The following is a 15,224-nucleotide window of genomic DNA, read 5'->3' as shown; positions in this document are numbered from 1 at the left end:
ATCAGAGAGACAGAAGCAATGTCCCGCCTTCTTCAAGTATTTCCCGATTATTGATAGAGAAAGACAGTGCCGAGATGCTGGCCAATGGAATGCTTAGACGGTTTTGAGTGACGTGGGGCTAAGTCAATAAAGAAAAGAAGGGAAGTAGTCCAATAGAAAGAGGCTAGGAGGTTATAATTTTCATCCGATTGGACGGGAAGGAAGAGTCATCGTTTGACAGACGGCCCAGAATGCTTTGCTGTTTAGAGCATGCGCAGTAGAAAGAAGCGGCTGCTGTCGGGAAGTGTAGTTTTATTATCCTTAAATTTGAATATCAGAATATTCATGTTATTTGCGTTCAGTTCAGTAATGGATTTACTGTTCTGAGGGAGATATCTGCTGATAGCCCATAGCCCGCCCTGTGTGTGTGTGTATATATATATATATTGGATGTGTGTGTGAGATGGATATATATATACATACAGTGATACCTTGGTTTAAGAGCGTTTAGCATGAAGTGCTCAGAGTTTTTCAAAATTGTGACTTGGTGTAAGAGCATTGCTTTGGTGTAAGAGCTCTCTGTACTGGGTGGGAGGTGGAGTGGGGGAGGGGCATGGCCTGCATAGCGGGGTCTACAGCCCTGTATTCTGACCCAGGAAGTCTCCCTCACCTTCCAAATCATAGCAGATCCACTTCAGGCTGGGGCTTACATCAGGGGACAGGACTGTGGAGGTAATCTCTCCATAGCTGTAACCCCTCTCTCCCTGGACAGATAGTGCTGCATGTATGTGCCCACATCTGCCCTGCATATTCCTTCATGCTCCCTGCAGTCTCTGTCAGTTCTGATTGGTCCATCCTGAATACCCCCCCCCCCCCAACCATCGCTGTCATGTGACCACACAGACCTCTGACAGCAGCCCTGCTTCTCTATTCTAGCCTGTTGTACTACGCTACTGCATGGGATCTGCAGCTCCATCCTGTATCTACAAACTGCTGCTGTGTTATCAGGGTTATACAGTTACTGTACTTTATACTCCATATGCTGCTATACTGTACAGTAACTTATATATCAAATATCCAGCTGCTGTTATCAGGGTTATGCACTTACTATACATTATACACCACATGCTGCTATACTGTACAGTAACTTATATATCACATATCCAGCTGCTGTGTTATCAGGGTTATACAGTTACTATACATTATACACCACATGCTGCTATACTGTACAGTAACTTATATATCACATATCCAGCTGCTGTGTTATCAGGGTTATACAGTTACTATACATTATATACCACATGCTGATTGCTATACTGTACAGTAACTTATATATCACATATCCAGCTGCTGTGTTATCAGGGTTATACAGTTACTATACATTATATACCACATGCTGATTGCTATACTGTACAGTAACTTATATATCACATATCCAGCTGCTGTGTTATCAGGGTTATACAGTTACTATACATTATACACCACATGCTGCTATACTGTACAGTAACTTATATATCACATATCCAGCTGCTGTTATCAGGGTTATGCACTTACTATACATTATACACCACATGCTGCTATACTGTACAGTAACTTATATATCACATATCCAGCTGCTGTGTTATCAGGGTTATACAGTTACTATACATTATACACCACATGCTGCTATACTGTACAGTAACTTATATATCACATATCCAGCTGCTGTGTTATCAGGGTTATACAGTTACTATACATTATACACCACATGCTGCTATTCTGTACAGTAACTTATATATCACATATTCAGCTGCTGTGTTATCAGGGTTATACAGTTACTATACATTATACACCACATGCTGCTATACTGTACAGTAACTTATATATCACATATCCAGCTGCTGTGTTATCAGGGTTATGCAGTTACTATACATTATACACCACATGCTGCTATACTGTACAGTAATTTATATATCACATATCCAGCTGCTGTGTTATCAGGGTTATACAGTTACTATACATTATATACCACATGCTGCTATACTGTACAGTAATTTATATATCACATATCCAGCTGCTGTGTTATCAGGGTTATGCAGTTACTATACATTATACACCACATGCTGCTATACTGTACAGTAACTTATATATCACATATCCTGCTGCAGTGTTATCAGGGTTATACAGTTACTATACATTATACACCACATGCTGCTATACTGTACAGTAACTTATATATCACATATCCAGCTGCTGTGTTATCAGGGTTATACAGTTATTATACATTATACACCACATGCTGCTATATTGTACAGTAACTTATATATCACATATCCTGCTGCTGTGTTATCAGGGTTATGCACTTACTATACATTATATACCACATGCTGATTGCTATACTGTACAGTAACTTATATATAACATATCCAGCTGCTGTGTTATCAGGGTTATACAGTTACTATACATTATACACCACATGCTGATTGATATACTGTACAGTAACTTATATATCACATATTCTGCTGTGTTATCAGGGTTATACAGTTACTATACATTATACACCACATGCTGCTATACTGTACAGTTACTTATATATCACATATCCTGCTGCAGTGTTATCAGGGTTATACAGTTATTATACATTATACACCACATGCTGCTATACTGTACAGTAACTTATATATCACATATCCTGCTGCTGTGTTATCAGGGTTATGCACTTACTATACATTATATACCACATGCTGATTGCTATACTGTACAGTAACTTATATATAACATATCCAGCTGCTGTGTTATCAGGGTTATACAGTTACTATACATTATACACCACATGCTGCTATACTGTACAGTAACTTATATATAACATATCCAGCTGCTGTGTTATCAGGGTTATACAGTTACTATACATTATACACCACATGCTGCTATACTGTACAGTAACTTATATATCACATATCCAGCTGCTGTGTTATCAGGGTTATACAGTTACTATACATTATACACCACATGCTGCTATACTGTACAGTAACTTATATATCACATATCCAGCTGCTGTGTTATCAGGGTTATACAGTTACTATACATTATATACCACATGCTGATTGCTATACTGTACAGTAACTTATATATCACATATCCAGCTGCTGTGTTATCAGGGTTATACAGTTACTATACATTATATACCACATGCTGATTGCTATACTGTACAGTAACTTATATATCACATATCCAGCTGCTGTGTTATCAGGGTTATACAGTTACTATACATTATACACCACATGCTGCTATACTGTACAGTAACTTATATATCACATATCCAGCTGCTGTTATCAGGGTTATGCACTTACTATACATTATACACCACATGCTGCTATACTGTACAGTAACTTATATATCACATATCCAGCTGCTGTGTTATCAGGGTTATACAGTTACTATACATTATACACCACATGCTGCTATACTGTACAGTAACTTATATATCACATATCCAGCTGCTGTGTTATCAGGGTTATACAGTTACTATACATTATACACCACATGCTGCTATACTGTACAGTAACTTATATATCACATATTCAGCTGCTGTGTTATCAGGGTTATACAGTTACTATACATTATACACCACATGCTGCTATACTGTACAGTAACTTATATATCACATATCCAGCTGCTGTGTTATCAGGGTTATGCAGTTACTATACATTATACACCACATGCTGCTATACTGTACAGTAATTTATATATCACATATCCAGCTGCTGTGTTATCAGGGTTATACAGTTACTATACATTATATACCACATGCTGCTATACTGTACAGTAATTTATATATCACATATCCAGCTGCTGTGTTATCAGGGTTATGCAGTTACTATACATTATACACCACATGCTGCTATACTGTACAGTAACTTATATATCACATATCCTGCTGCAGTGTTATCAGGGTTATACAGTTACTATACATTATACACCACATGCTGCTATACTGTACAGTAACTTATATATCACATATCCAGCTGCTGTGTTATCAGGGTTATACAGTTATTATACATTATACACCACATGCTGCTATATTGTACAGTAACTTATATATCACATATCCTGCTGCTGTGTTATCAGGGTTATGCACTTACTATACATTATATACCACATGCTGATTGCTATACTGTACAGTAACTTATATATAACATATCCAGCTGCTGTGTTATCAGGGTTATACAGTTACTATACATTATACACCACATGCTGATTGATATACTGTACAGTAACTTATATATCACATATTCTGCTGTGTTATCAGGGTTATACAGTTACTATACATTATACACCACATGCTGCTATACTGTACAGTTACTTATATATCACATATCCTGCTGCAGTGTTATCAGGGTTATACAGTTATTATACATTATACACCACATGCTGCTATACTGTACAGTAACTTATATATCACATATCCTGCTGCTGTGTTATCAGGGTTATGCACTTACTATACATTATATACCACATGCTGATTGCTATACTGTACAGTAACTTATATATAACATATCCAGCTGCTGTGTTATCAGGGTTATACAGTTACTATACATTATACACCACATGCTGCTATACTGTACAGTAACTTATATATAACATATCCAGCTGCTGTGTTATCAGGGTTATACAGTTACTATACATTATACACCACATGCTGCTATACTGTACAGTAACATATATCACATATCCAGCTGCTGTTATCAGGGTTATACAGTTACTATACATTATACACCACATGCTGATTGCTATACTGTACAGTAACTTATATATCACATATCCAGCTGCTGTGTTATCAGGGTTATGCAGTTACTATACATTATACACCACATGCTGATTGCTATACTGTACAGTAACTTATATATCACATATCCAGCTGCTGCTGTGTTATCAGGGTTATACAGTTACTATACATTATACACCACATGCTGATTGATATACTGTACAGTAACTTATAATATCACATATTCTGCTGTTTTTGAATGTTTACAATGTTATTCAGAATAATAAATCATTATTTTTGGGGTGTGGAACCAATTGTCTGCATTTCAGTGATTTCTTATGGGAAAATTTGCTTTGGTTTAAGAGTGGATTTGGATTACAAGCACGGTCCTGGGACGAATTATGCTCATAATCCAAGGCACCACTGTACATATATATAACATATATATATTTCACATATTCTACTGGTACTACCCTAGGGTCTGTATGGGATGGGCAGATAACTTGCATAACCTGATCAGGATTTTAGTGACCGCGCCTTCCTAGCTGAATTGAGTTGGGCGGATGATCTTGTACAAGCCTTAGGGCATCTGCTATAAACCGCATTGCTTTCTATAAGATGGGATCGGAGGCCGGCAAAGGTTCCCAGGAAGCCGGGTTCTGGTTAAACCAGATAAAGACCAATTTAGCCGGGAAATTAACTCTTTGTCGTCCTGTTTTGGTGCCTCATCTCCCTCCATCCCCCCCCACTCCATAGAGAACCATGAAGACAGAGGTGAGAGCTTCAAACTGCTTTTTCATGATAAAAATGAATTTTTTTGTCTAATAAACCCAATTACAAAGTTTCTTAAAATCGCCTATAGATTTCTGCAAATCAATTGACAGTGACACGTTAGGTTTTGCCAATAGATAGAGCAGCACCGATGCGGGGAATCCGTTGGCGTGTCCTTTTTTTGCACCGCGGCCTGGTTCCAGTGTATGGCCCCATCTTTTCATGGGCACTTCTCTCCACCACTAGAAGTGTATTCCTTTCTGTTACATGTATAAGCCCTACAGATACCTAAGGTGTTTATGGCATTTCTATGTTAAAGGGGTTATCCACCTTAGGGCTAAAAATGAAATGCTCCCAAACCTAGCTGCTCTCACTCACCAAGTCCCCATTCCCCAGGGAAAGGATGCAAGATGGACTGCACATGTATATTAGACATAGGGTGGTATAAGAAAGGGGGATTGTTTAGAATATTGTTACCTGGTTAACCCTTTCATAGGTTGCTTTCAATTATATATATTGTAACACAGCTGACCTGAAGAGTAACTTTATTAAGAAACACAAGCAGATTTAAGATTATAAATAATATTTATTATATTAAAAAAAAAAATCTCTAACAGATTGAAAAACTTCAGTGTCCCTTTAAGTAAAAGAATTGTTCCTTGAGTGAATCTTCTGATGTTTAACCAAATGTGACCTCAGGGTAAAGTTCTTCCCACAATTGGGACATAAAAACGGCTTCTCCCCCGTGTGAATCCTTTGATGTTCAACAAGAGATGATCTCCAGGTAAAACATTTCCCACACTCTGAACACGAAAATGGCCGCTCCCCCGTGTGAACCTTCCGATGTCTGATGAGGTCTGACTTCTGGCTAAAATATTTGTCACATTCTGAACATGAGAACGGCTTCTCCCCCGTATGGATCTTCTGATGACCATCAAGGTGTTGTTTACGTGTGAAACACTTACCGCACTCCATACATGTGTAAGGCTTCTCCCCAGTGTGGATCCTCTGATGTATTAGAAGGTCCGACTTCCGGATAAATCCACCCCCACAATCAGAACAGGAGAATGGTTTTTCCCCGGTATGGGCTTTCTGATGTTCAACAAGAATTGATTTTTGATTAAAACATCTTCCACAGACAGTACATGAATACGGCTTCTCCCCGGTGTGGATTCTTCTGTGGGTAACAAGACGTGATTTCTTGGAGAAACATTTCCCACATTCCAAACATGAAAACTGCCTCTCCTCTTTGTGTGTCTTCTTGTGGATCATAAGATTATATTTCTTTTTAAAACATTTACCACATTCTGAACATTGGAAAATGTCACTTTTCTGTGATCGTTCAGAAGAAGCTTCCTCCGAGTCAGATGATAGACCTGATGGTGGACATGGATGTCCTCCAGATGTATCACTAAGCTCTACTTCATATTCTGGATATATAAGGAGGGGTCCATCTGTGTTGGTTGCGTAGGGGATATCTGCTAGGAACAGAGACAGATTTTATTATTGGGCAATCCCAGAATGCATACATTGAAATCTAAGAAGAAATAATCTAGGTAGCCAAGGCTTCACACAGTGGTGTAGCTATCATGGAGGCAAACTACACAACTATGGGGCCCGGGCCCCCTGGCAGAGTGTGACCTGCCTCCATGGTAGTAGCGGCCACTTGGCAGCTCTCAGGCCTCCAGACACAAAAGCCCACCCCATACACATACTTCCCTGGCCTGGCACAGTGTTCCTTTGTTATCCCAGCTCCCTGCCACAAGTGACGCGCCGGGCCAGGTCAGTATGTTGGGGGTGGAGGCCATGCAGTTTTTTGCTATGGGGCCCCATAAATCCTACTTACATTTTTAATACCTACCTTTGCCGACCTCCATGGAAATGTCCCGGTCCTCGTACTGCCCATCGCTCCTCACATACAGCTGTTCTTCTACTACAGCTTCATCTTTAACATCAGTCAGATCTTCACCCTGATTTAATATTGAACATATTGTGAACAGTCCAGCAGATTGCTATTACGGTAGATGGTAACTGCCTATATATTACTTATACACTGACTGATCGCTGCATTAGGAAGAGCCACTGCCTGACATCCTGCAACCATTAATGCGACGCCGTGTGGTGACCTTCCAGATAATGTATTGGCCTCCTCTCTGCACGGCAGAAGGCAACATCTACTAGGTCATGGGTAAATGTGGCCATGACCACCAGATTGTTGGGTCCGGCGGTGTATTTATGAGAAGGCTGATCCTGTTGGCTGACTGGAGGAACATGGCACCCTGCTTGGCCTCAAAACTCACTGGATTGCACCCAATTAAATATGTTTGGAATATGATGGACCTGAATAAGTTATCGGCACCGATTTATGGCACAACCCTATGGATATAAGCCAGAAAGCTGGACCAACCTATTATTCAGTAGTTGTACCTAATGCAGCAATCCTTCAATGTATATGGAGTAAACAATCTATATGATAGTATATTATATTGGAGAGACATGGGCTCCATCTACCTGATCATCCTGTAGGATCCTGTGAGTTTCCTCTGGATGGTCCTGACAGTATGGAGGAGTGTGACAGCTCTCTGGTGTATTACTCCTGTACTCATCTGGAATACACACAAGGTTACTGAGTACATGGATTCATAGGAAAAGGTATTTCGGACTCTCTTGCCCACTCTACTATAATAATATATTCAGCTTTTATTTGCTCTTTTTATGAGTCCCGTATACAGCAGCGAGGGATGAGGACCAGGTAACCCCTTCTGCAGTGGTTGTACAGGTCCCTGCTCTTACCCTGCGGTGTGAGGGGCGGCTGATCCTCCATCATCACCTCCTTGTACTGATCCCTGTGTCCTTCTAGATACTCCCACTCCTCCATGGAGAGATAGACAGTGACGTCCTGACACCTTACAGGGACCTGACAGACGCAGGGATATAGCCGTCATTATACCTTGGTGATGCAGTATTATGTCCCAGCATTCCCAGCAGCGCTCACCTCTCCGCTCAGCAGCTCAGTGATCTTGTTGGTGAGTTGTAGGATCTTCTGGGCATTGCTTGTCTCTTGTATCAGGGACTTGGATGGAGGTGACATGGCTGTGCTCGGGCTCCATCCTCCTGACACACAGGGAAGGATACCGGCGGTCACATATGTATCAGACAACTTCCTCACTATGGTGTAATCCTGTGTATAGAGAGAGATGGGAGGAATAGAAGAGATGTCCCTCCAGTCATTACATTACATGGTCTTATCCATAGAGAGAAGAGTGATGTCATGTGACAGACTTCCCAGAATCCCTCACCTCTCCGCTCACACCATGGCTTTGTTATTACAGATAAGTGTGATGTATCCCAGAATCCCTCACACCATGGCCTTATTATTACAGATAAGTGTGAGGTATCCCAGAGTCCCTCACCTCTCCGCTCACACCATGGCCTTATTATTACAGATAAGTGTGATGTATCCCAGAATCCCTCACACCATGGCCTTATTATTACAGATAAGTGTGAGGTATCCCAGAATCCCTCACCTCTCCGCTCACACCATGGCCTTATTATTACAGATAAGTGTGAGGTATCCCAGAATCCCTCACCTCTCCGCTCACACCATGGCCTTATTATTACAGATAAGTGTGATGTATCCCAGAATCCCTCACCTCTCCGCTCACACCATGTCCTTATTATTACAGATAAGTGTGAGGTATCCCAGAATCCCTCACCTCTCCGCTCACACCATGGCCTTATTATTACACATAAGTGTGATGTATCCCAGAATCCCTCACACCATGGCCTTATTATTACAGATAAGTGTCAGGTATCCCAGAATCCCTCACCTCTCCGGTCAGCAGGTAAATGATCTCCAGGGTGAGGTTTATTATCCTCTCGGCCATTTTCTTCCTGTCCTTCTCCATTCTGGACGGATCATTCACGAAGAGGACAAATATCTTGTGGAGGAGACGTCTGATGATATTGTGTAGAATTCTGAATGAAAAAATAGTAGTGCATGAGTGTGTACTTACCTAGGATCCTGCCCAGTAAGGCTGGGTTCACACTATGTTATTGCAATCAGGATAGAAAAAACGGATGCAACTGTGTGCATCGGTTTTCCATTGACTTCCATTATAAATACAAAAAAACGGATCAAAACGGATCCGTTTTTCTGACAGACACAAAAACGTTCAGGGATGATGGGTGAGTAGGGGTTGGGGGAGTATTGTGTCCAACCACACAGTAAATTGCTGGGGACTAGAGATGAGTGAACCGGGTTCGGGTTCAAGTCAATCCGAACCCGATCGTTTGGCATTTGATTAGTGGCGGCTGCTGAACTTGGATAAAGCCCTAAGGTTGTCTGGAAAACGTGGATACAGCCAATGACTATATCCATGTTTTCCACATAGCCTTAGGGCTTTATCCAACTTCAGCAGCCACCGCTAATCAAATGCCGAACGATCGGGTTCGGATGGACTCGAACCCGAACCCGGTTCACTCATCTCTACTGGTGACTACATGCGTGGGGGCTAGTACAGGCAGGAGGGCTAGTGCATGCGGGAGGGTTAGTACAGGAGGAATGGATAGGACATGCAGGGCTAGTAGACGCAGCACCTTCTGTGATCAGGCTGTGGCAGTCATTACAGTGCTGCTGCCTCTACAGTGGTCACCTCTGCTACTTCTTGCAAGGTTCCTTAGCAGCAACCCAAGTCATCACCTAAGTGACCAAATCATAGTACAGGATAGGGGGAACAACTCAGACCCCACGAAAATGGAGGTCAAATATCACTCTATGGAATGGAGCGGCTGCACCTCTACCTCCCCCTCTAACCTCCATTAGTGCACTGGCTCCCCAGGACTGGAGCACACAGGCCGCCTTACAGGCCGCAGGGCAGCCAAAAATTCGCCCGACAATCGCTCCGTGTAAACCCAGCATAAGAGCCCTTTGTATAAAGACCAACAATCCGTCAATGAGCGAGCGTGTGCTTGGATCTTTAGTGCAGCCCATACAATGCATCAGCATACACCTGCACAGCCCTGGCCCCAGCTCACCGTCATGGGCGCCAGCTTCCAACCTCAATTGACAGGCCTAGTACTGATGCCCCCTCAGGCCATTGAGGAGCTCCCCTGGCACCGTACCATCCTCTTCCACCAGCAGGTGGCGCAGCAGGTCCATGTTAGACTCCAGTAAACTATCAATCCTGCTGCCAGATAAAGCTTTGGCTGTCAGGGCATGCTGGGAGTTGTAGTTTTGCAACAGCTGGAGAGTTACAGGTCGGGGAACACCGCTATTACATGTAATAATATTACATACAATAACAATAGACACAAGTAATACAGTACATACCCTGCCCCTCTAAGAGCGGACAAAGGACCTTTAATGATGTCACCATCATGTGATTGCTACAAGAGAATAGTCAGTCTCTGCACATACTGGTCACATGACCGTGACATCATCAAAGGTCCTTTAGCCTGATACTTTTTACATTAGCTTGAAAAACAAATTACATCAATTTCTGCCCTCGTGTGACGTCACTAACGTCCTCTATACAGCGCATACAGATAGGGGTATGTAATATGTGTGTGTGTGTACTGTATTCTAATATATATATATATATATATATATATATATATATATATATATATATATGTGTGCATGAGCTGCAGACTGATACATTGTACATAGCTAGTCCTGATCTCAGCTGTGGAGGCAATGCTCTATGAGCTTTACAGCCTGATACATTGTACACAGCTCCTACTACTTTTAGCTGAAAAGTGAAACAATTGTATCCAGTGTAGACAATGCTCTGTGAGCTCTACAGCCTGGACTCCAGACTGATACATTGTACATAGCTAGTCCTGCTCCCAGCTGTATCCAGTGTAGACAATGCTCTGTGAGCTCTACAGCCTGGACTCCAGACTGATACATTGTACATAGCTAGTCCTGCTCCCAGCTGTATCCAGTGTAGACAATGCTCTGTGAGCTCTACAGCCTGGACTCCAGACTGATACATTGTACATAGCTAGTCCTGCTCCCAGCTGTATCCAGTGTAGACAATGCTCTGTGAGCTCTACAGCCTGGACTCCAGACTGATACATTGTACATAGCTAGTCCTGCTCCCAGCTGTATCCAGTGTAGACAATGCTCTGTGAGCTCTACAGCCTGGACTCCAGACTGATACATTGTACATAGCTAGTCCTGCTCCCAGCTGTATCCAGTGTAGACAATGCTCTGTGAGCTCTACAGCCTGGACTCCAGACTGATACATTGTACATAGCTAGTCCTGCTCCCAGCTGTATCCAGTGTAGACAATGCTCTGTGAGCTCTACAGCCTGGACTCCAGACTGATACATTGTACATAGCTAGTCCTGCTCCCAGCTGTATCCAGTGTAGACAATGCTCTGTGAGCTCTACAGCCTGGACTCCAGACTGATACATTGTACATAGCTAGTCCTGCTCCCAGCTGTATCCAGTGTAGACAATGCTCTGTGAGCTCTATGGCTTGTACATAGCTAGTTCTCCTATCAGCTGAGAAGGATAGTATGCCCAAACCTGTGGCGCTCCGACCGTTGCAAACTTGCACCTCCTATCATCCCTGACAGCCAAAGAACGGCATGTGTAGCTCAGTAGTTACAGGGGTTGTCCAGCGAAAAACTTTTTCTTTCAAACCAACAGGGGTCAAGAAGTAATATAGATTTGTAATTTACTTCTATTAAAAAATCTCAAGTCCTCCCATACTCATCAGCTGCTGTATGTCCTGCAGGAAAAGTTGTTATATTTTCAGTCTGACACAGTGCTCTCTGCTGACATCTCTGGCTGAGACAGGAACTGTCCAGAACAGGAGAGGTTTTCTGTGGGGATTCATATAAAGCCGAGACAGAGTTCCTATCTCGGCCAGAGACGTCAGCAGAGAGCAGTGTCAGACTGAAAATAAAACATTTCCTGCATGACATACAGCAGCTAATAAGTATGAGAAGACTTTAGATTTTTTAATAAAAGTAAATTACAAATCTATATAACTTTCTGATATCAGTTGATTTGAAAGAGAAGGATTTTCACTGGACAACCCCTTTAAAGAGGTTATCCAGTGTTACAAAAACATGGCCACTTTCTGTCAGAGACAGCACCGCTCTTGTCTCCAGTTCAGGAAGGTTTTTTAATTAAGCTCCATTCACTTCAATGGAACTGAGCAGCCAAACCTGGCCCAAGCTGGAGACAAGAGTGAGGCTGTCTCTGGAAGAAAGTGGCCATGTTTTTGTAGCGCTGGATAACCCCTTTAAAATCAATTTGTATTTCTACTAGAAGTCACAGTGTAGCCCTAACCTAAAGATGGTAAAACAAAAGATGGGAGCAAGCAAAATGTTCATTCAGCCCCTATAAAACGTATGCTCGGCTTGGTTGAGCGTGCGTGTGGTCTGAATGGGAAGAGGTGAGACCGAGAGTCTTAACATCTTCTGGACAGGAGTCAGAGGGCCGACATACACCTTACACTGACATCAGCGGGTTCAATCTGTACATGTCCCATGTATATGGCCAGCTTAAAAGGGAACTCCAGGAAAAAAAATTCTTTTAAATCAAGTTCAATGCATCAAGCTAAATATATTGATATTGGAGAGTATAATTTATCTGCAATTACATGTATATACCTTTTATTGTACAGATCTGATGTGATCTGATCCCGGGGAATTGCACAATTCTGGGCAGCAGCTATACTGAATGGAGAGACTAGGCTACACTGTACTATAGGTGAGTTTACACTGTACTGTGGGTGAGTACACACTGTACTATAGGTGAGTTTACACTGTACTGTGGGTGAGTACACACTGTACTATAGGTGAGTTTACACTGTACTATAGGTGAGTATACACTGTACTGTGGGTGAGTACACACTGTATTTTAGGTGAGTACACACTGAGCTGTAGGTGAGTATACACTGTACTATAGGTGAGTATACACTGTGCTGTGAGTACACACTGTATTATAGGTGAGTATACACTGTGCTGTAGGTGAGTACACTCTGTGCCGTAGGTGAGTACACTCTGTGCTGTAGGCGAGTATACACTGTACTGTAGATAAAAATACACTGTACTGTAGATGAGTACAAACTGTGCTGGAGGTGAGTACACACTCTACTGTAGATGAGTACAAACTGTACAGTAGGCGAGTACACACTGTGCTGTAGGTGAGTACACACTGTGCTATAGGTGAATACACACTGCTGTAGGTGAGTACAAACTGTACTGTAGGCGAGTACAAACTGTACAGTAGGCGAATACACACTGTGCTGTAGGTGAGTACACACTGTGCTATAGGTGAATACACACTGCTGTAGGTGAGTACAAACTGTACTGTAGGTGAGTACACACTGTACTGTATGTGAGTACACACTGTGCTGTAGATGAGTACGCACTGTGCTGTAGGTGAGTACGCACTGTGCTGTAGGTGAGTACAGACTGTACTATAGACGAGTACACTGTACTATAGGTGAGTAAACATTGTACTGTAGGTGAGTAAACACTGTTATGTAGGCAAATACACACTGTACTATAGATGAGTACACACTTTGCTGTAGGTGAGTACAGACTGTACTGTAGGCGAGTACATACTACTATAGGTGAGTACAGACTGTACTGTAGGCGAGTACATACTACTATAGGTGAGTACACACTGTACTGTAGGTGAGTACACACTATAGGCATCTGTGCTCTAGGCATCTATAGTCAGAGAGTCATCCAGGCTTCACTAGAACCTACCTGGAGATATCCATCATGTCTGCCCCTCAGTGATGGGAGGGACAGAAAAATCCTCCGGGCCCATAAGGCAGAGTTGGTCTTCAGCACATTTCACTATTTCTGTAGATGTTTTCCTTTGCCCGATACACATGACATGGGATAAGGGGTGAGTGTAATTATTATTAATACCATCTGACGTCTCCCCATAGTCTCCTCTGCAAGATATTTGTCCTCTTCATGAATGATCCGTCCAGAATGGAGAAGGACAGGAAGAAAATGGCCGAGAGGATAATAAACCTCACCCTGGAGATCATTTACCTGCTGACCGGAGAGGTGAGCGATTCTGGGATACATCACACTTATCTGTAATAATAAGGCCATGGTGTGAGGGATTCTGGGATACATCACACTTATCTGTAATAATAAGGCCATGGTGTGAGGGATTCTGGGATACATCACACTTATCTGTAATAATAAGGCCATGGTGTGAGGGATTCTGGGATATATCACACTTATCTGTAATAATAAGGCCATGGTGTAAGCGGAGAGGTGAGGGATTCTGGGATACATCACACTTATCTGTAATAATAAGGACATGGTGTGAGCGGAGAGGTGAGGGATTCTGGGATACCTCACACTTATCTGTAATAATAAAGCCATGGTGTGAGCGGAGAGGTGAGGGATTCTGGGATACATCACACTTATCTGTAATAATAAGGCCATGGTGTGAGGGATTCTGGGATACATCACACTTATCTGTAATAATAAGGCCATGGTGTGAGGGATTCTGGGATACATCACACTTATCTGTAATAATAAGGCCATGGTGTGAGGGACTCTGGGATACATCACACTTATCTGTAATAATAAGGCCATGGTGTGAGGGATTCTGGGATACATCACACTTATCTGTAATAATAAGGCCATGGTGTGAGCGGAGAGGTGAGGGATTCTGGGATACCTCACACTTATCTGTGATAATAAGGCCATGGTGTGAGGGATTCTGGGATAC

At 42.2% G+C, this 15,224-nt stretch overlaps 2 protein-coding genes across 3 annotated transcripts in view; one reads left to right on the top strand and one right to left on the bottom strand.

Moving 5' to 3' along the window:
- Positions 1 to 6,110: 6,110 nt before the first annotated feature.
- On the bottom strand, positions 6,111 to 14,483 carry LOC138766635 (oocyte zinc finger protein XlCOF8.4-like). Of its 2 annotated transcripts, none has more exons than XM_069944228.1 (7): positions 14,234 to 14,483; positions 9,325 to 9,472; positions 8,490 to 8,675; positions 8,288 to 8,411; positions 8,006 to 8,100; positions 7,356 to 7,464; positions 6,111 to 6,975 (listed from the first exon to the last, which is right to left on the bottom strand). In XM_069944228.1, exons 1-7 carry the CDS (start codon positions 14,248 to 14,250, stop codon positions 6,134 to 6,136), a joined length of 1,521 nt encoding a protein of 506 aa, XP_069800329.1. In that variant the 5' UTR covers positions 14,251 to 14,483; the 3' UTR covers positions 6,111 to 6,133. The 2 variants fall into 2 exon arrangements, with proteins under 2 accessions (XP_069800329.1, XP_069800330.1); XM_069944229.1 differs by lacking the exon at positions 14,234 to 14,483 and adding an exon at positions 10,532 to 10,794.
- Positions 10,959 to 15,224, top strand: part of LOC138766573 (zinc finger protein 91-like) — a 64,548-nt gene continuing 60,282 nt past the window's right edge. The window contains exons 1-3 of the mRNA XM_069944164.1: positions 10,959 to 11,047; positions 13,141 to 13,226; positions 14,422 to 14,545. Of these exons, the coding sequence (XP_069800265.1) occupies positions 14,450 to 14,545 (96 nt within the window). The 5' untranslated portion in view covers positions 10,959 to 11,047; positions 13,141 to 13,226; positions 14,422 to 14,449. The remainder of the gene's footprint in view (positions 11,048 to 13,140; positions 13,227 to 14,421; positions 14,546 to 15,224) is intronic.

Source organism: Dendropsophus ebraccatus, chromosome 10 (assembly GCF_027789765.1).
Source record: "Dendropsophus ebraccatus isolate aDenEbr1 chromosome 10, aDenEbr1.pat, whole genome shotgun sequence".
In the NCBI taxonomy this organism is placed as follows: Eukaryota; Metazoa; Chordata; class Amphibia; order Anura; family Hylidae; genus Dendropsophus; species Dendropsophus ebraccatus.
The sequence above is the reverse complement of the archived record's forward strand: the minus strand, read 5'-3'. Positions and strand labels throughout refer to the sequence as shown.

Bases quoted from the DNA above. Each gene is read 5' to 3' on its own strand.
- LOC138766635 (XM_069944228.1), bottom strand. The intron at 7,465-8,005 runs GTAGATGGAGCC...ATATTAAATCAG, and splicing joins GGATCCTACAGGATGATCAG to GGTGAAGATCTGACTGATGT. The intron at 6,976-7,355 runs GTAGGTATTAAA...CTCTGTTCCTAG, and splicing joins TTCCATGGAGGTCGGCAAAG to CAGATATCCCCTACGCAACC.